The sequence below is a fragment of the Pimephales promelas genome, chromosome 9 (genome assembly GCF_988280905.1).
Source record: "Pimephales promelas chromosome 9, fPimPro1.hap1.1, whole genome shotgun sequence".
Lineage (NCBI taxonomy): Eukaryota > Metazoa > Chordata > Actinopteri > Cypriniformes > Leuciscidae > Pimephales > Pimephales promelas.
Window position 1 is genome coordinate 30,741,891 of NC_142777.1, and position 25,016 is coordinate 30,766,906.

Consider the following 25,016-nt stretch of genomic DNA (forward strand, 5'->3'; position numbering starts at 1 on the left):
TTTAAGGGATTTTAAAAAATGCAAATATTTCAAATTCTTAAATATAACGAATATAATGCTCACAAGCAATTGTCTCGTGAGAGTTATAAAAGAGTATGTAAACACTTATACAAACAAAGTTATGAAGATTAATATAATTATTTTACCAATTTATAGTTGAGTAGAAATTTTCAGATTATTTAAAATAATATCTTTCTTGCTGGCAAATTAATTTATAATTTTAATTATAATTTTAATTTATAACAAAGTTATATTAGCTGGATCTGATTTTTGAGAGGGTCATAACCCCATAATACGTTTTTCGAGGATGCCTAATTCCTGCTGAGTGGATGCACAATACACAGAGTTAAGGTCAGTGTGAAACGGAAGTTGAGATTTTTTTCCTTGTGACGTACATCTGAGTGAAATGGCTTTTTGAAATTTCGGAAATTAGAAAGAAATGTAGTGCAGGGCATGATTTCGTCCTTCGGGAATTGATTGGATCGTTGGAGGTTGGGCGTTGAAAACAAAATGGAGGCACTTTAACATTTTTATGTTTTTATTGCTGTTATTTGATGTTATGTTGTTAATAAAAATACATATTAACAATTAAACTTAAAGCCTAGTTCGTTAACATAACGTTTCTGTTTTTAGTATGTCTTTCAATGTATCTAACCCAAATTGACCAATTAGCCTATTTTGTTTCTAATCAGTTTCCACATACATTTGAACTAGCTGCAAATTTTGGTTTCTTATTGTGCAAATAATCTCAAAAGGACTTGCCACTGACATGCCCTTTTCCAACTAGCTTATGAAGAAGCTATCACCACATATTAGCACAACAGTGAGCAAGTGTGTTTTGATGACAGAGTTCAAAGACCATAGCCGCTGTTATCTCCTGTTGCAGACATTAGGATGTGAGCACCTCCTCAAGTCCATTCTTCCATTCTACCAACCTGGAGCCAATACCAAACCACTACATACCACAGGGTCAATTCCTCACACAAACCAGCCTTTATCCAACTGAATGCGTCAGTAGCCTCTCCACCACTGTACATCATTTGACTAGGCTGGAAATCTGTCCTATGTACACCAACAGAACCTGACATGTCTACATATTTGTTATTTGTTTGGGACTGTCAGTTTGGCAGTCAAGCTGTACCAGTCACAATATTCCCATTTACAAAACTAGGGAGACCAGGAGTTGCAAAATAACTGCATGTATCTTGTCATAGCCAATTCTATTCCCCAGTTGTCACAGTTTGCCTTCGTCTCCACATGTATAAAACCGCCTGAGGGCTGCATGAGACAAGTTTTCACAGGAGCCACACTGTTTTCCAGTTCCTGGTATTTTTGATTTTGTTTTGATTCAGCCTTCCTTGTCTGTTAGTTTGACCAGTTCATTTGATTAGTCATTTAGTTCACTTGTCCATCAAGAGTTCATTTTGTTCCTTTGTTTGCTCCATGTATTTATTCCCTGTGTTCTCCTTAATTCTCTGTCCGATCTCGTCAGTATGTTGTTATTTCCTTTATCTCAAGAGCTTTTGTCATTAAAGACTCTTTACTTTGTTCATATTTGTTGTGCGATTCACACCGACAACTGCAACGAAATAAATAAAAATCAACGAATTATCTGTTTGGTGGGATGGCGGTTTCCCCGTGGTATCGACAATATATCTTTCAATGTATTGTATTGAAGTTGTAAATTCCAGTATCATTGTAATCAGCTTCAACCAAGACCTGTTTTCTTTTCCAGCCAATCTCTTCTGGATTTCCTTACTCTTGCCATTTAGTATGCTGTTTTTCTGAAATTTTCTAATAATTCTCACATGTTCTTGACAAATAGGTCAGGCTCTCACAAATGCAGTCTATGATGTTCCCTTCATGTAAACAAAGTGTTTTTACCAAATTGGTGGTTGGATGAAAAAAATTTTTTACAATGAAAAAAAAAAAAAAAAAAAAAAAAACGGTGCATCCGAGCATCTTTTATGGAATAAAAGCAAAGAAAATCACTCCTAGAATAGACTCGGGTAGAGGTGGTTTACTTAGTCCTTTCATTCAAGGTTTTCTCCTTTCTTTCAGGCTTTTGTTTGTCTGCTTTACTCCCTTCAACCCTCAATTACAGATCTTTACTGCAATGTAGCCAAACTTAAAATTGTCAAATCTATTCTTTAGTGTTCAGCATGTCATGGTTCCCTTACAACAAGAGATGTGGTTTAGTGCATCATGCTGATGGTCTTGTCAAGAATTAAGACTACAAAAAAAAAAAAAGTCTTTTCATATTTAAAGAGCTGGTGTACAGTAATTTCCTTAAATGAAATCGAGGACAAAAAGCCGCTCTCATTCTATGTGCCAATTCAAGGTCTTTGTGTTCCACCCATTTCTATCAAAGTTATTTTGCTAGCTTAAATTTGACAGTACCTTAAGGAAGAAAGACAAAAATATAGAAATGTAATGCATGTCACAGCTGAAACAGGAGTCAGACAGGTGGTAAGTGATGATAATTTAACCAATGCATTCAAATTAACCCTCTGGTGTTTTTGGGGTCCTTGAGATGTTTTGACATGCCCTGACATTTGTTGCTTATAAACATATTCATGGCACAGGTGAAATTAGCCTATACTCCATTTAGCACAAACAGGGCTACCAAAATATGTGAGAAACATGTATGTACATGTTCGTATTTTTGAGAGAATATTGTCTATGCATGGTTATTGGAAAAAAAAAATCACGTTTCTGAAATAAGGGCACAAAACACATACTAAATATGTGTCCACGAGACTTTTGACTAATGGATGTTGTCGCCTTGAATTTTTGCTTCAAAATGATCTGAAAATTATCCTGCCTAATCATTCACAAAAAAACAATAGATTTAAATATTGAAAAACTTTTTTTTTTTTTTTTTGGAAAGGCAATATGTGAATGGGCTTTAACCCCTCATGAGTAATTAGGTGGTTCTCAATTGAGAAGACAAAGACCCACATAATAATGAGCCTCAGGCCCCGTTTACACGAGTATGCTCGTGGGTGAAAAAGTACAAATATTTTATCGGATGTGCCTTTCGTTTACACGGCGACAGCGTTTTTGACGTTTATAACAAACCGTATTGATTGAAAATCTGTAGAAAAATAAGCAAGTTATGTTTATTTAAAAAGTACATGCACCATTAAAACAATGTTACGAGTGAGTGAGCTGCCTGTGACAAGATGGCCGCCAGTTGCGGATGACGACCTCTATTGGCCAGCAGCGCGAACGAGACATCTAGCCTTAATTATGTTAAGAGTTCACTGCAAAAGCCTCTAAGTGCCATTTGAAATTTTCTTCTAAAATGATCATTTTGATCAAGCTTGTATATTTAAGTTCAGTAATTTCACTTAAATGGCAATGAGGATTACCTATTAATTGTCATTTAAGTGAAATTACTGAACTTAAATATACGAGCTTGATAAAAATGGTCATTTTAGAAGAAAATTTCAAATGGCATTTAGAGGCTTTTGCATCTGAACTCTTCATGTATATCTATGCTTTCAGCTATATATTCTTAAGCACTAAAGAAAGCCCCAGGGCTCTCTGGATTCAATTCTGTAATACAACTTCACAAAACATTAGAACAGCAGTGTGTTTCTCTGCTCAAGTCTGTTGTTGGTTGGCAATCCCATCAGCAGTTCTCACCCTGGGGCAACCCGTAGATTTCTAACATCATTGACTTATTTGATTCCTTTCACCTGCCAGCAGATCATTCTATTAAGCTTTACTACATTTCTAGCCACCATGACCAATGCTTTTCTATATCTTGTATTTGCAGTGAACAATTAAATGTGCTGTCAATGTCAAATATACATCAACATTGTTTGCTGGTCTGCTTCATACAGTGTATAATTAGTTATCACTGTCCTTTTGTAAGATTAATTAAATATAGTGTATGTTCCCAAGACGCATGTTGAAATTAATTAATCTTGGAAAATAATTTGTGTGTGATATAATGGAACTCACTAGGGGGTTCCTATTTCTGAAATTGCTTTTTGAAGTTGCAGTTCATTTCAGTTCAATAATCTGTCCATTATTATGATAATCTCCTCATTACAATGCAATTTTATGATAAATGACTTGTCACCTTTTGAGCTTTCTGCAGTTAGAGGCTTTTGTTTTCCATCCTATATTCTCTCTCTGCCCTTTTCTTCAGCTTTCTCTAAACAATTTGCTTGGTAATTGTAAATGAGATTTCCAAACACATCTATGTTATCGACAGGGTCTTTCTTCTCATAGCAGCTGACACAAAAGCCTATGTATTATGCTGTGACAATCAGAATCAGGTCTTCAAAGCACACCTACACCTGCAATTATGCTCAAAGTGTTATGCTCAAACAATTAAAACTCAAGGGTTTCAGTACTGTTTCATCAGTAACAGCAGTGTGACTGTCTGTGCTGACTCTGGTAGATTCTGGCATGCCAAAGAGTGATTGTCTCTTGTGGCTTTTAATGAACCTGTTTTAGTACTCACCACAGAATGAATGTCACAAGATCCTTTATAGCTCTGTAGATGTATATATTTTTTAATCCATGTGTGTGGCAGGCTACATCATTACTCAAAGATATACATGTCTGTTTAGAAGAACATTTAAAAATGGGTAGAATGAGCTGATAACATTGAGCATCCATCATAATCCAACAAAAAGTTGTACATCTAAACCAGCCCTTCTGCTGCTGGTTTAATAATTGCCAAGAAAACTCAGGAAACTCATTTGTTTATGACCTGTTCTTTCTATTGTTTTGCAAATGTAACCCACTCCCGGTTAAGTACTCAAGTTCTCCAACAACTCCCTGCAAAATGTTCAGTGCAGTAAGTAAATAAACAGGACTTGAAATGCATTTATTTAACTGGATTATGTATTCACTCAATCAATGAACCTAATATATGTGCACTGCTCATACAATACTTATTCCCTTGCATTTTATGCAACTCATGCATTTAGTGCCAAATGCAATCATTCATGGATCGAGACAGAAACATCGAGGTGACTGAGCTTTTGCAGAAGCAGGCCCCAAATTATGTAATAGTCTACCACTGTCAATCAGAACAGTCCCCTCATTTGCTATACTTTCAAATTAAAGCTTAAAAACAGGTTCTAAATGTATATCCTTAATGCACTTTATTAACCATCAATTGTATTATATTTAATATATTATTTATTCTATAGCTTGTAATTGTATCGATTAATTTTATTATATTGTATTATCCTTTTACTGATTAATCTGTCCTGTTCAGCACTTTGGTCAACCATGGGTTGTTTTTAAAATGTGCTCTACAAATAAATTATGAAATCAATGAAACTAATCCTTTCACTATAGTCTCTGGGACTGTCAGGAAGAACGAAAGACTTGGACCCGTCCCGAACACGAAGACTTGAGAAAGATGAACTAATTATTTCTGTTTCCATTACATTTACATTTTACATTTATTTATTTAGCTGACGCTTTTATCCGACTTAAAATTGCTATATATGTCAGAGGTCACACGCCTCTGGCGCAACAAGGGGTTAAGTGTCTTGCTCAAGGACAAATTGGTGTCTCACCGTGGATTCGAACCCTTGTCTCTCACACCAAAGGCATGTGTCTTTTCCTCTGCGCCATCTCTTTATAAATATATTAAATTAATTTACAATTTTTTTTACGTCTGTATCCAGATCAGATGGTGCATCTGCACCTAGACAACCACAACACAGCCCTACAGTAAATGTCAGCCAAACCCCACGGCAAGCTTCGGCTCCATACCGGCATGATGAATTGATCTTTAAGCATAAGGAAATAGACATATTTTAATGCTATCGATCCCGATCTGACCTTTGACTTATGATGCAGCCTGAATCATAATGAAACCATGTTTGTTCATAGGCCAGAGGAGAACTGGCCCCCTGACTCAGCCTGGTTTCTCCCAATGTTTTTCCATTCTGTCACCTGATGGATTTTGGGTCGCCTCTGGCTTATAGGTCATGCCCGGTAATAATTGCCCAGTAATAATCATTTGGGGACACTGAAAATTTAACAATATTATTGATCTGACTATGACGCTGCCATATGAGATCTGAACTGAGTTGGATGACATCATATTTTGGCAGAACTGCTTCATAGATGAAATGAACTAGGTTAATAATTGATGATCTTTACAATGGAACTGAATCATCACTGAACAGACTATCTGAACAGCAGGCGAAATGCGTCATTTTCCTGTTATTACTGTAAAGCTGCTTTGAAACAATCAGTATTGTAAGCGCTATATTGACTTGACTTGTTTTTCCAATCCATAATAATTTTGTGTAGTAGATAGCTATCATCTATCAGCTAAAAGTATAAAGTACAAAATTATACCAAAAATTAGTTATTTCATTTTGTAAAAAAAAAAAAGAAAAAAAAGTTGTAAGTGGTAAGAGTTCACTTTCTATAATATCAGCTATAAGCTAAAATATCTCGCATTTACTCTTATCAGTACCGCCACAGCTGTGTGAGACGTTCCACTCGATTACTGTACATCAGAACCAAACACTCCACCTGGTGTAAATGCTACTCCAATTATTACCGGGCATGACCTATATAGATGTGGTTGTGTCCCTCAGCTGGGTTCAGGCTAGGCAATATTAAGATCTGTTTGAAATCATCCGAGATATTAATGCACTCCAGGGTGCTTGTCCTGAGAAAACAAGGCCACTGACAAGACATCAGTGCTTATACGCTGCAGAAGATGAAATCTTGCCTCAGCACTGCAGTACAGAGACATATGACAGATCCTCAATCCTTTATTCCTCTTGAGCAGGCGACAAGGAGCATATGGATGGAATCATCTGACAGCACACACAGGGCCCTCTAAGCTCTATGAGTGGGAGGAGTTAAAAAGAGAAAAATCCTCTTCTTTTTCTCTGCCTCATCAGCGGCTGCTTCCTCCTCAGGAGCCTGTTTGGGGATGCGAGTGTTCACCAGACACCCAGTATTCCTGCTTTTTGCATTCTCCATTTTCATCAGTGCAGACAGCCATGCCGACCTTGAACGCAGCGGGGAATTTCACAGTAGTTCTTTAATGATTGATGAATTAATTGGTCATACAGCCAAGGACGGGAGATGCAGTGACAGAGTCATACTGCTGGAACAAAGTCAGTCAGCAAGCCACACTCCTGCAAGCCAGCACGGGGTATGTGCAGGAGCCACATGACTGCTGTGATGACTTTAATAACATCCAGACTTAGTGTTGCTGATGTGTTTCAGCATGACAAATAGTTAGAACTGCTAATGGACTCGCATCTTAAGCTGCAGTCCGCAACTTTTCCTCTATGTCGCCATCTCTGTTCAAAATCTGCAATTGCAGTTATTCGCGGAATTATCATCTTTACGTAGGTTGTAAATCGTCATGAAACAGCGCGGATGAACACATTGTTTTGAGGCGAGCGCTGCTGTCAATCACCGCGCTGTGTGGACACTCTCATCACAGATTCACTTTTTGAAAGTTTGACCAACATAAGAATTTTACCAGAAAATGTCTTCTGAACAAGTAACATCCACTTTTGTTCTGATCAACTAAGGGGGGAAAAGCATTCGACATGATAAGCTAATGCGATAACGCGATTTACAGCAACCGTGCAAATTATAGCCTATTTTGTTCTCAAATTTTTCATGTTAACAACATTAGCATTGCGTGACTAATGTTAAATTTAATGCGTTTTACGGTTACCTGTGTAGTTCAGAATTCATATTCTCCATAATAGCAAAACGAGAAAGGCACAACAAGGAAATTATAATCATTATTGCAAGCTAACCATTTTGAATCTAGCTATGGCAAGCAGATAGTTTTGACCACTGGCAGAATATATTTATTTTTTTAAAATAAATATTTTGGATTATTTTTAACTTAAAAAAGTAACGGACAGCAACTTTAAAATATGAAAATAAAGACTGACAAACTAAATTTATATTATAAGAAATGATCCAGATATTTAACTTATTTGGAAAGAGGGTTAGCCATCATTTTGTGAGAAACATGTTCACAGTCGAGAGTGTAATTTGCGGAAAAAAAAAAGTTTTTAAAATTCATTTTGAAATAGAAAAATAAAAAAATTGTCAATATATAAATGTTCCTTCTGTACAGATGTGTTCTGTTTTCTGAAAAGTCAGTGAAAATTATTAAAAACTGTTCATTTCATTGCTCTCTTAGAAAGGGTCGTAAAAATAACGCTACGCTATGATGTCTTGTCATAAAACACACAATGACATGTTAACATCCAGTCTGTGCCATGTAATGAATAAATATAAATGAACAAAGCACAATTAATACTGAATAGAAAACGTATATGTCGCTTTACAGCCCATTCTCACCCCCAAGGAGTCACTTAACTGATGCCTTGGGAAGCATTTGGACATGCTTCAATATCTGACGCTTTAGGCGCCCTTTAGCGTCAGTAAGATGACGCCCTAGGATCGCGTGTACCCCACCCCCACCCCACACCTAAACCTAACCGCGTCCTCTAACTGACGCTTTCCTTTAGCGTCAGTTAGATGACGCCGTAGGATCGCGCCATGTAAGTGACGCTAAAGGGCGCCTAAAACGTCAAATATTGAAGCATGGTCAAAGGTGACGCCTTGGGGTGAGAATGCGTTGCGCTTTAAGTGTTTAATGTTAGGTGTTGGTGATGTATTTGGAGACACGATCAATCTGAACATGCAACAGCAAAAAAAAAAAAAAAAACAGGTTTGGAATGACATGATTATATGAAAACATTGACTGAATTTGCATTTTTAGGTGAACTGCCTTTTAAAGAATCATGACATCAGGGTCTTGGGATCTAAATCATTCTGATTGCAATTCTTAAAGATGCATCATGCATAAGTGATATTTCCTCGCCAACGGTGGGCTTCAAATGACTCCAAGGCAGACATTTAGACATCTACTACAGAGGGCACAAAAGCCTCTCTAAAGTATACAACACACTCCTGCACTACAAAGTGTTTGGCATGTGAAAAGTCTCTGTGGAAGATAACATCTCTCTTTAATCCCCCTCTTCTAACTAGTCCTTTTGACATGCTTCTGGAAGTATTTCCATCAGCCTTTACCTGGCTTCCCACCAGTTCATGAATAAATTAATAAATAAATTACACTGACATAAAATATCTAAGAATCTGTTGATCTCAGCCCATATCAGCATACATGTGTTTACATCAAATCAAGATCTCATTTATCGCCATTGCCTGAACTCACAACACTTTATCAGTAAGACTAATCTTTAAGGTGATTTTAAAGTATATCAGACATAGAAAAATATGTTCATACGCAGTAAGCTACTTACGGACCTTGAGTCACAATTGTGAAGTTAAATTTATTTATTTTTAAATCCCTTCCTTTTTAAAATCAGCAACTTTCAGCATAGTGCTTATAGCTGTCAGCAAGATCATTCTCTGACTGTCAGGCATTAAAATATAGCCAACTTTTATGAAATATTATACAAGATTTAGAATGATGCAAAAGCGGTTTGGCTTAAGAGATTATGACACCAAAAAAATGTTTCCTCAGATTTCGGGTGTTTAAACACCAACAATGTGCTAAAACGGAAAAGGTTTCCTTTGCTTATTTATTTATTTATTTATTTTTTTGTCTAAATTATACACATTTACATGCATCCATAAAAAAAGACAACAGCCGCTGCAAAAACCCTTAGACTCTGAAAAAATATGGACATATTATCCGTGATGTCACCCAGAGGTTTCTGAAGAGCGTTTTTGGTTTTTGAAGCCTAAAGTGGGCGGGGGCGGCCGTCGCCATTTTGGCAGCGCGTCACCTCTCGTCACTACCGGATAAATTGAAATGGGCAAAGAGGCGGGACGTAGGTGGAGCTGAGGTGCTAATGCTATATGCACCTGGCCTCGCTCTAAAGTGATAGCTGATTGAAGAATTAAAGCCAATAGTTAAAGTTCATGTTTTTGCCCTTCGACATATTATAATAGTTAAGACGTAACTAAAAGTGAGACTATTTACTTTACTTTTTTATCAACTTTATTAGCGGCAATTAGTTGAGCATGTATACAACAGTACATGACACAGATCACACACATTTCTCACAACATACAAGCAGTCAACTATGTGTATCGTGATGCATTATTATTCTGCTAGTTAAAATCGTATTATCATGCAGACAGTAACTTACAATTTTGCTCTAAGCTTGTGTGGGTGACTGACAGTGATTCATACGCATACATGTCAATCAGCAAGGCATCGCACGTCAGGAGCTTTATTCAGTCCATTTTACAATTTGATTTTGGCTGCCTCTCAATTTCTCAGATGGGTCAACCAAAAGATGTTACCTCAGAAGATCAAGTAAATGCAGTAGACATCTACTCTCATTCTAGGGTGTGCATCTACTGCATGGATGGAGAGAAAAGCACTGACGCCTGCAGGATTTCATCTGACGGAACTTATTATTTTACACTACAAAGTTAAAAAAGCATATCTGTTCCGTGAGAGCAACAATACCGCATAATGAGTGTGGTCTCTATATCTATAGACGTTTTTAAATCTGAACTCTAAAAAGCAATAATGAAATTGTCAGACATCCATTCGAGGGAAACAACTGGAAATACAGCGCTGGTTGTGCATAATCGACAACGATGGATTCCAGCGGTGTGCATGGGCGAAGCTACAACGCGTGTATTAAATTGTGTGAAATAATCCCGGAAAAAAGCACAAAGACGGCTGAGGGTGACGCTTAAAGACAGCAGACCAACGACTAGGAGTGACAGCAGCCGCAATCCTGTCACTCAAGGCTTAATGACTTTAAGGCTTAAGACTTTAAGGCTTAATATAACTTAAATGGATGAGTTGTAAAAAAATTCACCCCCCTCACAGTAGTCATGAAGGGCAATATTAGCGATCTAGACCAAAACAACTATTTGCCACCGGGCTGTAAACATGTTTTTTTTCTGCTGTGAAGTTGGGCATTTTAACATGGGGGAAGATACAGATTTGACTCGCTTTTGCAGCCAGCCTCAAGTGGCCACTTGATGAATTGCAGTTTAATTAATTTCCATGCATTTCAAGAGAAAGACGGGGAGGTTGCTGCTTGGAAAAAAAACAGAAAAAAAGTCTGAGGTGAGCCCCCCTGACAAATCCCACAAGAATCACAACAAGATTCACGGCAACCATATATAGATAGACGCCCTATTGACCGCTACTACTGCCTATTGGCACGGACGAGCCGTTAGGCCGCCATCTTAAACCGGTCACCCGCTCCACTCAGTTTAATCTGTTTGGCAGGTGATATGAGCTTACAGCGCATTTAATTAATCATGTCAAACTGATTTTCATGCGGGTTTTTTTGCTGCAAAGGTCATCATACATGTATATGATAAAGGACACAAGGGATATTTTATTCACAAAATACAACCAATAGTACGGTAATGTAAAATCTTATTTGTGAAAAGTAAGTCCCGAGCAATAGTCCAAAGATTTGAGCAGGAATATGCTGCACAGTGCTCTGATATCTATTTCTGCTGTGCAACACAATAGGAATACGACCGGTTCAAAATGGCGGCCGGATTTCTCAGTGCCCAGCAGCCAATAGGGCATCTAGTCGGCAATGGCGTCACACACATCAACAGCAACGAATGAAGCATGAAGACACTTGCGCGCATTTCAGACGTGAACGTGTCACTCGACGATGGAAAAAGCAAAAAACACGTGTGAAATGTAGAGAATAACTCAGTGTTCATTCGATCAGTGTTCATTGCATAGCCTACTGATAGAGGACATGGCAGAGCTAAATTTTACGTTTTATTTCAGTAACAAAGAAATACTATCAACTTTAGCAGAACTGTATTGCATGAAAAGTGTCACTGAATTTGCCCGTGCAGAACTACTGATAAAAGATGTTTGAGCTGTAACTTGAACAACTGCTGCATGATAAACGTACAGCACTGGCCCAAATGCACTCTGGCAGCTGGCCAACTATGATCAATTAAAACCAATTAAAAAATCAATTAATGGCTGTATAGATGGTTACAGTCATTACATTCTGTAGATGGGGGCGTACACAACCAATAACGATCCTAAGTTAGCTACTTCATGTAAACAGTTACTGGCATATGAGGGTGTCCTGAGGGCTTCACGCGGACATGGGGACCAAAAATAGTGTGGCAGCAATGCAAAGGTTTTTACAAAGTAACAATGGAGACAGTTTCTCAAATTACGACATTATTCTCAAAATTTAGAGTTTTTTTTAATCGAAACACAACAACTTCATTCTCCAAATTTAAAGGACAAGTTCAGTATTTTACAATTAAAGCCCTGTTTTAAGATCGTTTCTGATGAAAGAGAATGGTTAAGATTGTTTTTTAGACGGATGCTGCTGTCCCGAGAATTTTCGGCTTCACCCTCACACCTCTACAATGGTAGCATAGGTGCACAGGAACAATCCTTAATAAAACGCATAAAACTTTAGTTTACAATGACGTGAAACTCACCGAGTGGTTTGGAGTGTTCAATGATATGCTCACACAAAAATCGCTGCAAAAGATGCTTCAACCAATATCAACTCAAACTCAATTCCCAATTGTGGGGTTCATTTACCATGACAAAATATTTAAACAATATCAAATCAGCTCATTCAAATTCAGATTATTTTCTTTTCAACTCATTTAGGGTGTAAACACCACCAGTTTCACAGTTCACATTAACAGTTCTTGACCAAATTCTCAATCCAGCATAGTTGTTGGTACATGCACTTAGACCTTTCAGAGACCACTCAGACCAGCACTGAGCAACCAGCAGTCCACTGCACAGTTAAAAAAGAGTTTTCTCAGCACTTTAAACAACATTTACAAAGTCTCATGCCAAAAAGTCTCAACTGGCAAATCGAACATAAGAATATGAGAAAAGAAAAGAAAAAAAAACAATACTTGTTTGGTTTTGTCCAGTCAGTCAGTTGTCGTTTTAACCATTGGTAGTTTCTCTGAACATCCAGGAACTTCCAAAAGAACCATAAATCCCAAGGCAAATCAATGAAATGTTCCTTTTAACTCACAGGGTTTTTGCAGGGACATCTTTCCCCTGCACGAGGCCTTCCCAAACTTCTTCTTCTTCTTGATTGGCGGTTGGCAAACAACTTTTAAGTGTGCATTACTGCCACCTTCTGATATGGAGTGTGGATCAAAATAGCCTTTCCTCACTACTTTTGAAATAAATATATAAATACATAAATCCATAATAAAACCAATAAATAACTTTATAAATATCGAATATTCATACATTATCATTAAATACAACTTCCTAAGACAACCAAACTTATATCTTTCTACTAAGCCCTGTTTTACTCAAAAAGACAAATATGGCTCTATACCCTACATGACCTGAATTCATTTGTAATAGTTCCTTCATTTCAAATCTATTTTTTTCTTTTCTAAACCAGTTTTTCAGCCTCATCCTTTCCTCCTTATACTTATGACAATTAATAATAACATGCTCTGTTTCGTTAATATTACAGACCTCACATAGGCTATATCCCAGTTTCATGTTTCCCTATTAATTTAAGCATACTATTCAATCCAGTATGCCCAAATGTCATTCTTGAAATAATGTTGCCTTCCCAAACTGCCATCTTCCAACTCTTTTCTCTATTCTCATCCCAAAGCGCCATATACGACGCTTTTGCAAAAGCGTAAATATCCAACGCACATGGCACCCTTTAACGTCTAATGAGACGCTTCGGTTATGGTTAAGTTTAGGTATGGTGTAGGGTTAGGGTTAGACCACTAGGGGGCGCCTTCTGCCCAAATATATCTGCGTCTCATTTGACGTTAGAGGGTGCCATGTGCGTTGGATATTTACGCTTTTGCAAAATCATGTGACTCAGTGCATCATGTGACTGTGCATCATGTCACTCAGAGCATCATGTGACTCAGAGCATCATGTTCGTCACAGTATGGTGTTCCTAATAATCCTCTAGGTAAGTGTATGTCAACCTTTATAGAAGGGGGAGCCCGTGGTTATGTAGATATAAAAATAAAATAAAAATATAAAAAAGGATAATCATAATAAAACACTGCTAGTGGTCCTCTACACCATCAACACACAGTGTATAAGTGTGCTCCCAAATGTCTCCTCTAGCTATTTAACCTGATTTCTCAGAAAGACAGAGATGTCCCTCGAAAGGTCAGCTTGACTGGAGGAATTCTAGTGTAGACCTTGTTAGCAGAGCACACTTAAAGCCAAGGAATGATAATTTGGTATGATTCACCTGTCAGGAATGACATGCTATTTCCTGACAAAAAGAAAAAAAACCTACAGGGCCCTGAAATAGGCTGTGAGGAAGTAGCTGTCACCACTATTAATTAGCATGAGCGAGCAGCCCTGATATCAAAGACCTCCGCTACATTATTATTGGTGCATCAAAGAAACCCACACTCTTATCAGTGGCGAACATCTGTAGTGGTTTGTTTGTTTATTCGTTATTTTTCGAACTGTAAAGCCTCAAATCATTACAGTATGCAAAACAGCTCGAGAAAAACCAATGTTCCACTGTTGAAAAACATGACTTCCATCAGAACCAAAAAAGACAGCATTCCTATAATCATTGTCTCAGGCATTGGTTGACCTGGACTGGAGGTTCTTCGAGCAGTGCAATCTGTGTGTTTGAGGAGAGAAGAGTGAGAAACTGTCAGTCCTTTCAGGAACAGACGATGGCCAGCCTTTAGGATCAATTCTTTCAACACGGTCTGTTTATAGTAGATAAGGTGTTTGCCTCAATCAGAACCTCAGCAGCAGCCTCCTCTTTCTTCTCAACTTTCAAAAGATTCTTCAAAAGAGGGATCTTTTTCTTCTTTTTTAACAATTGGTCATGTGCATTGCACTATACTGAATGTACTGTTTCCAGATTCTTCACAATTGTCATTTCCATCTTGCAATTTTACATATTTCTGCCAAAATGCACTAAATAAAAAAAAAACAATTTATAAAATTCCTATGGAATTATATCAAAGCCACATTTGCTTATTCGGTTTACATTTAACAGAAAACAGATTAGTTACAGGAACCACCAACCCGTTGATCGCAGTTGACAAGTCAAACGCGAAGAGTTTTCAAAATCAGAGAAAAAAAGCCTATTGTGTGTAGTCAATGTTGTCTAGGATGCGGAGGCATGCGCACTGTTGCAACCGTGCACACCTTTGGGCTCATGAGGACTCGAGTTTGAACAAGGCTTTACGCGTTTACCAGCTCAGCCACAGTAACAGCTCATATTTAGCCAGGTAAACTTTTACTATCCCGTTAGAAAAAATATATATAGTTGAATAGTTTCATGTGGTCCTTCTCCCTCGCTGTATTATGGGTTTGCTATGTGGTGGGAAATGTGCTGGTTATGTTTGTGAGACAATCAGCTGATTACTTTTATTATATTAAATTCTATATTAAAACCCTTGATCTTCACCTGACTATGGCTTTGTAAACTTTATCCAGCATGTGGTTTATAATGGACTGTGGTACAGAAGCAATGACAATGTTACACACTTTTGGCTTCCTCTGGCTATTCTCTGCTGTCTCAGATATGTTTGTCCACCGTAGCTTCTTCGAAAGGGAGGGGTGAGCAGTGGGCATTAGTGCAAACTTGCAACCGAACTATAGAGGTCGCTAAAATCTACACACTGCACCTTTAATCAGTGTCTATATATGAATTCTGGCAGTAGCATCTCTGATTTATCAAGCTGGCTGCTGATTGGCTCCACTCATCACTGCAGGAAATGGATGTTGTTGTCTAATTGACACATACTTCCCAGGTGTCTAAGGTCTGTTTTGATGCTGACACTTTAAAACTAAAATATAAAAAGGTATGAGTATAACTAAATTGTAATATAACATGAAATAAACTAGTATTATTTTAAATGTAAAAACACTTAAAAATAATAAACCTGAAAAATAATCATCAATACTTTCCAGATGGCCAGTGCATATAGACATGTTACATTTAGATAGATGAAGCATCCAAAAGTGTGGTGACTGTCAGTGTCGCTAACAGTCAGATCCAATTTACTCAAACCTTTCTCTTTTCTCATTCTAAGACAACTAAGCAAAGGAAAGAACGCCCTTGGCAATTCTCACCACAGCGTTTCACATGAAGACTCTCATTGTTTAAAGGAGGAACTGAGGGATTTATTTTTGACCACCTAAATATTACACTCTAAAAAAAATGCTGGGTTGTTTCAACCCCAAATGTTTGTCCGTATTTGACCCAAATTTGGGTTGAAACAACCCAGCATTTTGTAATATTTAGGTCGGTGGTCAAAAAGAAATCATTAAGTTCCACAATGAGAGTGGCTCATGGATGAAATGTCAGTTGATGATTTATTACAAACAATAAACAAAATGTGCTTTTTCAGTCTGTTTCCATCATCGTGGCGTATTTAATTTAAAGTAAGTGACAGCAAGCCTCCTTAAAAGGAAATGTTGTGGGCGGGAGAACTGAATATGGTGCTTTTAATGGAATATCTCTCTCAATTTCATGCCTTGCACCCATGAAGGAACCATAAAATCGGGTCTGAATGAAGATACAAACATGTGCGTGGATTGAGGGGAGCTTTTCTTCGCACATCCAGACATTGCAATAGAATCTGACACAGGAACAGCCCACCTTTGTCCACCACACACACATCCACGGCAGGGGGTGTTTGTAATACAGATGGCTGTCCTGATCTATGAACAAACACAATTAGTCACAAACAGTTGCGCTCCTTTTGGCCTCTAGACATGAGAGTGAGCGTCTGTAATCCTCCAGTATAATCATCAGCCAGGTCTAATCTGGTCAATTATAAATTCACTGTCTGACTACAGTCACGGATTGATGCTTCTGGTTGTGAGATCCAATTAATCCTCGTTTTCATTTTTGCCTGTAAAATGATGCGTCATTTCTCGACCATAGCCAAGGCTACTTTAAATAAAAACTCCCCAAATATCTTAATCTTCTGTACTAAACTTGTTCCTTTTGTGTACCTTTCCAATCCTATCTTTTTCTTTTTGTTTAGTATCTTTTGTTCCGTTTTGTTTAGATTCTTTCCATTATTTCCCTTTTTGAATGTTTTCCTTTCCCTTCCCGTAGGCTACTTATCTCATGATTTAAGAGAATATTTCCTTTTAAACTTCCATAATACACAATAAAACATTTGTGAAAGCAACAGGAAATCCTATTTTTTCCCCCATTGAAATCAAACTTCGAATATGCTAGTGGTGTTTAAAGTTTAGCTAACTCCCTTACATAATAGCTAACTTTCAAAAATCTGCTTGCTTGCCATCTAATGCAAGGTTATTATAACCTATTTAATAAGTCTCTCTAAATGTCTATTTCCCAGTCCTGCCGAAAGTCTCATATCAAAATGCAGGCTTGTGTAGCAGTAAAACACTTAAGAATTCAACAGCTTGTTAAAACACTAAATGCATCAAAAACTGAGAGGACATTGTGTATAACAGCTCTCTATGCTTCTAAATATGTAGTAACATGACACTTCTGAGGCATCATTATTCATAACCTGCTAATGAAATACCTGTCCTGTAGACCCAGACGCTGTTGATGTTTGCCATTTTGTAAAAATAGGGCCATCTGCTGGACCGTTGATGTCATATGTGCAGCTAACAATAATGAGGAATGATGTTGGAATCACTTAAAGGGATACTCCACCCAAAAATGAAAATTCTGTCATTTACTCACCCTCAAGTTGTTGCAAACCTGCATGAGTTTCTTTCTTCTGCTGAACACAAAGGAAGATATTTTGAAGAACGATTGAAACTAAACAGTTTTTTTGGCACCTTTGACTTCCAAAATACTATGGAAGTCAATGGTGCCAAAGTTCCAGCCGTTCCTCAAATATCTTCCTTTGTGTTCAGCAGAAGAAAGAAACTCATGCAGGGTTGCAACAACTTGGGTGAGTAATTGATTGGAATTATTGGTAGTAATTTTTGAGTGGAGTAAAGGTCCCGTTCACACCAAGGACGATACATTGTGCCGTGAATTTAGACAATACATCTTTTGTGACATGCTGTTTTTCGCTTACTATATAGTAAGTATGCGATTTCAGATGTGGCCATAGAACATCAATGATCCCTGGTATTCACTGTGCATTGTGGGTCTTTTTAGTGAGTTTCATTGCACTGGAAGGATTTTGTGAATTAAGATTGGGACATCACTTAAAATGGCTGACTTGATCTGATTCTTGATCTGTGCCCTGACTACTGAACTAGGGCGCTGATTGAGTCGCACAAATTGACAGCCAATCAGAATCCACTATGAGAATCGTTTAAAGCGACAGATAAAATAACTGCATTGCACAGAATGATATCGTAAGTATGGACCCTAAAATAGTTATCTTTGCAGTCAACTTTAAAAATCTCGGCCCTTAAAGGGATAAATCACCCAAAAATGAAAATTCTGCCATCATTCTGTCAAGTTGTTCCAAAGCTTATGCGATTATTTCTTCTGTTGAACAAAAAATAAGTTATTTTGATGAATGTTGGGCAACAGTTGATGTAGCCATTGACTTCTATAGGAGAAAAAGAAATACTATACAAGTCAATTGCCACCGCCAACTGTCTGGTAACCAACATTCTTCAAAATATCTTATTTTGTGTTCAACAGAGGAAAAGAAACTCATACAGGTTTGGAACAACTTAAGGGGGTGTAAATGATCACAGAAATTTCTTTTTGGGTTAACCCTTTAAATCTTTGAAGAAAAAAAATGTTTTAGTTTAAGTAGGCTACCTTTTTGGTGTTTAAAAACTTTCTCTTCGCTCAAAGATAACTAAGGTATTCAAAGATTATTTTTCTATTAGTTTGGAGCGACCAGTTTAGTCCTATATAACAATGCTGACTTGACCAATGGCAAGTTGGGGGTGGGGCTAACTAGCTGATTGTTTGTTCTGACAGGTCACGGGTGGCATAATCACGCTCAAGAGCTCTACCAGTATAGGGACTGACCTGGATATCACGCAACACCTGAAATCCCCCAACTTCCATCAACATACCGGCGTGACCGGCACCAAATATTTTCGATATTTGCCTAAGTAGCAGTGCTTTGCCTGTGCTTCACCCCAATATAGTCCCAAGTCGATATCTGTCTAGGCTGGGAATCACCTAGTCTGCATTGCTATTTGTTCTCAGTGTGAATACGCAGGCCAAAAAAAAAAAAATTTTACTCACAACAAAGGATTCCATTCGCAGCGGCACTGCCAAACTAAGACAATGAAGGGGAGACGTTGAATAACCTATATTTCAAAAACGGTGGCGTGTTCCTTTAACCAATTCATTTCTGCTCTGATAGTAACGAAGAAATTACATCAGCTTTAAACTCAACAACCTACCATAGAACTCAAGATCTTCTGCAGAGAGAGAGAGGAGAGAGGAAACTGTTCAGAGGATGAACTTTCATAGTTTAGGAGTTTTAGTTATCAACCTTGACTTCTGTTTCCCCTATAAATCCTTATACAATTTAGAAGAGATACAAATGAAACAATTGTCAGCATAGATCTAGCTACAATTCATGTGGAAAACAACTCAGAATTAAATGAAATATTCTTATTAAAATAGATGAACTTTGCGGATGTTGGTACCATGGACAAGTTTTGAATTGTTCTCTTATGAAAAAAATATCTTATGAAACTATAGTGTCTCAAGAAGAGACTTTAGCAAATGTTTGAACTCCATCTCTTTTCATTTGTGATTCTTTCATATGGGTCCCGTTTCTCACTGTCCTTAATTCATGAGTCTGACTCTGTATGGAATGGATGGTGATTGGTCCATCCAGACTTTCACCTGTGGTGAGGAAAAAAGCTAATGAAGAGGCGCCCTTGCAGAGGTACATCTCTTATTTCTTCTCTTCTAATTATCCCAGTTCTTTCTCAAGAACACCTTCATGCAAAGATGTAATGAGAAGAATGCGTGAGCTTTTTTTTAAGTACTTTTGAAGAATTTGTAGTTAACTTGAAATTAAATAGTTGAAAAAGATATACACTTTAAATTGAACTATAAACATCTAAAAGGATCTGTAAAAGCACAGGAAAATGTATAAGAGGAATGTGAAACTCTTGCAATATAGAACATTTATTTAAGTTTTTACATAATGATGGAATCTTTGCACATAATCATCAATATCTCACAAAAAATATTTATCTTCTTGATCTGATTTGATAAAGTTTCTGCATAAGCTTGCTTACTGCTGAAAGGAAATATAATTCACAAGCATACAATAAAAATCTGTAAGTATTCACTATAGAGCATCCCTGAATTGTTCTTGTCAAATCATTAGCCAGTGAAAACAACTGTGTAATTTTTCTCATCACAGATACATGTAAGCCAAAAAATATGAGTAATGGAAATGTCTTGACGCCCATAACTCAGTTCTCTAGGGTAAATTAGTGCTATTCATTTTCCATAGTGAAAGAGCATTTACTGTGCATTAAGTAGCTACTGATTCACTTGTTGACCCTCATTTCTTTAGTATAATCACAAAATACTGAACTGCCATGGGTTCCACATTTTGGACCCCGTGTAATGTTACCATAGCCAACATGTACACTACATTTCAGACTGGTGCCAACTTAAAATAGTGCACTTTTATATGCTACTGTAATTTACAGATAATACAGTATGTGTCTATTGTCTGTATTTCAGCATATTTGGGCAAAGGCATTTGTGCAAATGATAATTAATTTAACTCTGTGTCAATGGCTTTTAGTTCACCCAAACATGCATGAAATCTCTCTCATCATTCACTCACCTTCGTCTTGACTTCCCTTTATTTTTCATTCAATGAAAGTGGATGGGGACCAGAAGCAGTCAAGCTTCAAAACAGAACCATAAAAGTACCATAAAAATCTTGAACCGTATCGTATTTCTATATCGTATTTGCATTTGTATCCTGAAATGTGAATATTTCAAGGTTTATTTTTATGATGTATAATGATATTGTTGGTTGAAAATGACTTTTTTCTTCTTTTCTTTTTAGCACAAGTCTACCAAATGGCTTCAATGGCTTCGGAAAACTACTTGTATGATGCTTTATTGTCATTTTGGAAAATGTTCTACATCAGGAAGAAAGTCATACAGGTTTTGAATGACATAAGGTTGAATAAATGATGACAGAATTGAAATGTTTGGCAGAACTAATTCTTTAAAATGATTTAAAATCACTTTGAATGAAAATATCATTTGGTTAAACCGACTAAAGGGACATTGTTGAGGTTCAAAGACACTGTGCAAACACATGCTAGTGGTTTTGTTCAACAAAAATGAGTTTGCCATGTCAATAAAAGAGAGAAAAGCATCAGTTAATTAAATATTTTGGCCATTTTCCAGTTCTTGATCCAAGCACCAAGATAAATTCTGGATTCAGAAGTAGCATTTTCGCAGCTGTATCTCTATAAGAGAAACTGGACGGGGTTTAAATCCCCTGAGCTCTTTTCATCCGTCTCAAGAAGTTTCGCTTCTCCTCAAGCAGTTCCTGGATGCGCTTATTCCGTGTTTTCTCACGCAGAAACACGCGCCCTCTCCTGGGGATGATGTTATTTGGAGGAAACTCGCTGTCCAGTGGGATTACTGGATACGGCATATCAATAGCGTTGCAATCGCTCGTCTCTTCCATGTTATTCAGCCGTCTGCTCATCTTCTCTGTGCTGGATGCTGTTGTACTTGACTGTGATGTTGTAGATATAGAGTTTGTTGCCATTGGGGCAGGTTCTTCGGTGGTTGTTGGCTCCTCTGCTATAGATGTCACTGGGACCATCTTGCCTGAGGTTGTTAACTCATTTTCATTCACACCACACTCTGTTGTCGACTGCAGTACTGCATCATTGTCCACATTTGGAGCACCACTACTCCCATCAAACTGGACAGTGGTGCTGGAAATGAGGGTGGCTTCACTCACATCACTGAAAATGATGGGGGAAACAGTACTAACAGGTAATTTGGTGCCCGAGGTCAATTCATTTTCATTCACACCATATTCTGTTGACTGCAATACCCCACCGTTGTCCACATTTGGTGCACCACTGCTCCCATTAAACTCTTCAAACTTGACGGTGGTGCTGGGAATGAAAGTGACGTCATTCGTATCACTGAAACGTATGGGGATAACAGTACTAACAGGTAGTTTGGTGCCCAAAGTCAATTCATTTTCATTCACATCATATTCTGTTGACTGCAATACCCCACCGTTGTCCACTTTTGGTGCACCACTGCTCCCATTAAACTCTTCAAACTGGACGGTGGTGCTGGCAATGAAGGTGGCGTCATTCGTATCACTGAAAATTATGGGGATAACAGTACTAGCAGGTAATTTGGTGCCCAAAGTCAATTCAGTTTCATTCACATCATATTCTGTTGACTGCAATACCCCACCATTGTCCACTTTTGGTGCACCACTGCTCCCATTAAACTCTTCAAACTTGGCGGTGGTGCTGGGAATGAGGGTGGCATCCTTCACATCACTGAAAATGATGGGGATAACAGTACTAGCAGGTAATTCTGTGCTGTTTACCATGTCTTTTCCAGGTGCAGATGTGTTCCTAGATGGTGTAGTAGTGACAAAAGATGTGCTCTGTTCTGGAAGGAAATCTGGAGTAGCGTGTTGGATAGGAGTTGGAGTTGTAGTATAAGTGGAAATTGTTGTGTATCCGTGAGTATCAGATGACGTTGCTAAGGCCGTATATAACCAAGGAGTGCTCACAGAAGTGGCACTTTTCCCATCTGTAGATGGCAGAGAGCCTGTTGTGGTGGACTCTGTGCGTGTGGGACTTATGGTGGATCGTCCTTTAGTGGTTATTTCTGATCTGGATGGTGGCTTACTTTTGATCCCAGTGATGTTTTTGGAATTGTCAACCTTGCAGGACTTGCAACACATGCGCTGGAAGCCTGGAAGGGAACAATATTGCTGCAGCGCCTCCATGCGACAGAACGCAGAACGGTCACCGTGACAACGCAGTCCTGCAAAACAGGAGAGGGACATGAGACATATGCATGTACACTGAAATCATACTGTAGAAACAAACTAAAATACAAGTAGGTTACGTATAGAAGATCTTAAAGGGTTAGTTCACACAAAAATGAACTATGAACAGCTGACGCTGGTCATGTGTGTGATGCTGGCCAATAGTGAGCCTATATCTGACATATAACCCAGAAGCACTGTGCTGTTACACTACTTGAACTTGCATCAGAGGCCCACACAGAAGAAAATAAATAGTTATTTATAGATTTTTGTGTTTTCTTTTTTTTTGTGCACAAAAAGTAATTCTTGTCACTTGATAAACTTATGGTTGAGCCACTGTTGACTATTTTAAACATCGTCTTTATTAACTTTATGGGCCAGCAAGTTTCAATTACAGAAAAGCCTATGAGACAGCTCTAAGATTGAATCAAAAATATCTTATTTTGTGTTCCGAAGATGAACGAAAGTCTCACGGGGTTGGAACAACATGAGGAGGCTAGTTTTATTTTTGGGTGAACTAACCCTTTAATGACAATATGTGAAGCTAAGCTAGATAAAACATGCCTTCTAAGCATTTTCCGTGCTTTTGACGAGTGTGTTTGAGCAAGAAAAAAGCAAAAATCTTCAGAGAAAAGCATGTTAAGGCAAAGGCAGAAAAGAAGTTATGAACTGACCGTTAAGCAATTAGCTAAATATTTCCATTATATTACCATTTTCATCACAAATCACTGGTCATGAAATGAGCAAGAATTGCACAAATACTATAGATAACAGCACGGAATAGCCTTGCCTAACTCGCAGACAGCTTTCTAAGGGAGCCATTGTTCCACTTGAGGGTTTCAAACAGCTGTGAGAAGTTGAAAAATGCTAGTTTGTTTGAGTTTAATGTGAGACCAAATATTCACTATAGGGTTAAATCTGGACTCAGACCAGGCCAAAAAGTGAGCCTGACGGACCTCTTGCTGTCTAAGCCCTATTCGCACTGGATTAGTATTATCTGGGGACCTCGTGTGATTTAGAAATTACTGTATGCTGCAATACATGACATTCATCTCCATCTAATCATTCTTTTAGTTTTTTGCTCTTCTGATGGTTTTGAGCTTTATCTTTCTGCAAATTGTATAGTGTATAGTGATATGATCCAGCACCCAAAATACTATCAAAACACTCCATTATTTGCGAAAGATGGATAAAAAAAAGCACACAGGACAGAAAAAACATTGAACAAATGCTATAAGACACCGCCAAATCACAGAGATGCAGATTCGCACGGGACTAATATTATCACAGGACCTTGGTGTTTGGCAAAATATGGTAGGTCATTTTTCCAGGGGAATTTTTACTTTACAAATGACTAGAGGTCACCAGGTAATACTTATCCCGTGCAAATAGGGCTTAAGAAATAATTTGTGCTTAAGACAATTAAAATCTTAGTGTTTAGCCATTTTGGGCTTGGTCTTTTTTTTCGAACCCAGGAGTGAAGCTAAGCAGATAAAATCTCTTCTAAGCTTGTTCCGTGCTTTTGACAAATGTGTTTGAGCAAGAAATAAGCAGAAATGGTAAAGCAAACGCAGAAAAAGGAGTAGCAAATCTGTGAAGATAGGGATGTAGACGCAAACCAGAAGACTACACATGTTAGGATGATGTTTTTCTTCCCTTGTGAATGTGATTATTTATGGACTATAAATGTGGTTGTTTACCCTTCTGAAAACGGATTAGATTTGTTTATTTATCCATAGGATCAAATATTTTGCATTATGCTCCAAAAATTGGTGGTTATCTGAGATTTTCGATTGATATCTACTGAGTGGGGTAGTAGTGAATATGATGCAGATATATACAGAATTCAACTTAATGACATCGAAGGTGCCCAAGAAAAAGTTTTCAGGGTAAAATTGTGTATTGTGCAAAATACATCACAAAAAATAAGAAATATTGCCTTATTACAGTTTATATTTGCAGCACAACTAAAAAGCAAATTAACCCCAAAAATGTACACCCAACCACAAAAAGTTCTGTAGTGTCCCTTTAAAGTAAATGGAAAAATG

At 37.7% G+C, this 25,016-nt stretch overlaps 2 protein-coding genes across 4 annotated transcripts in view; both read right to left on the reverse strand.

Moving 5' to 3' along the window:
• rxfp1 (relaxin family peptide receptor 1) overlaps positions 1–13,079 on the reverse strand; it is a 72,724-nt gene extending 59,645 nt beyond the window's left edge. Inside the window, exon 1 of the mRNA XM_089134982.1 lies at positions 13,032–13,079. Within this exon, the coding sequence (XP_088991108.1) occupies positions 13,032–13,050 (19 nt within the window). The 5' untranslated portion in view covers positions 13,051–13,079. The remainder of the gene's footprint in view (positions 1–13,031) is intronic.
• A 6,981-nt stretch (positions 13,080–20,060) lies between these two features.
• The window catches only part of LOC120460902 (A disintegrin and metalloproteinase with thrombospondin motifs 2), a 144,013-nt gene continuing 139,057 nt past the window's right edge, over positions 20,061–25,016 (reverse strand). For all 3 annotated transcript variants that reach the window (XM_039648915.2, XM_089134984.1, XM_039648914.2), the window contains one exon: positions 20,061–22,964. In XM_039648915.2, the coding sequence (XP_039504849.2) occupies positions 21,424–22,964 (1,541 nt within the window). In that variant the 3' untranslated portion in view covers positions 20,061–21,423. The remainder of the gene's footprint in view (positions 22,965–25,016) is intronic.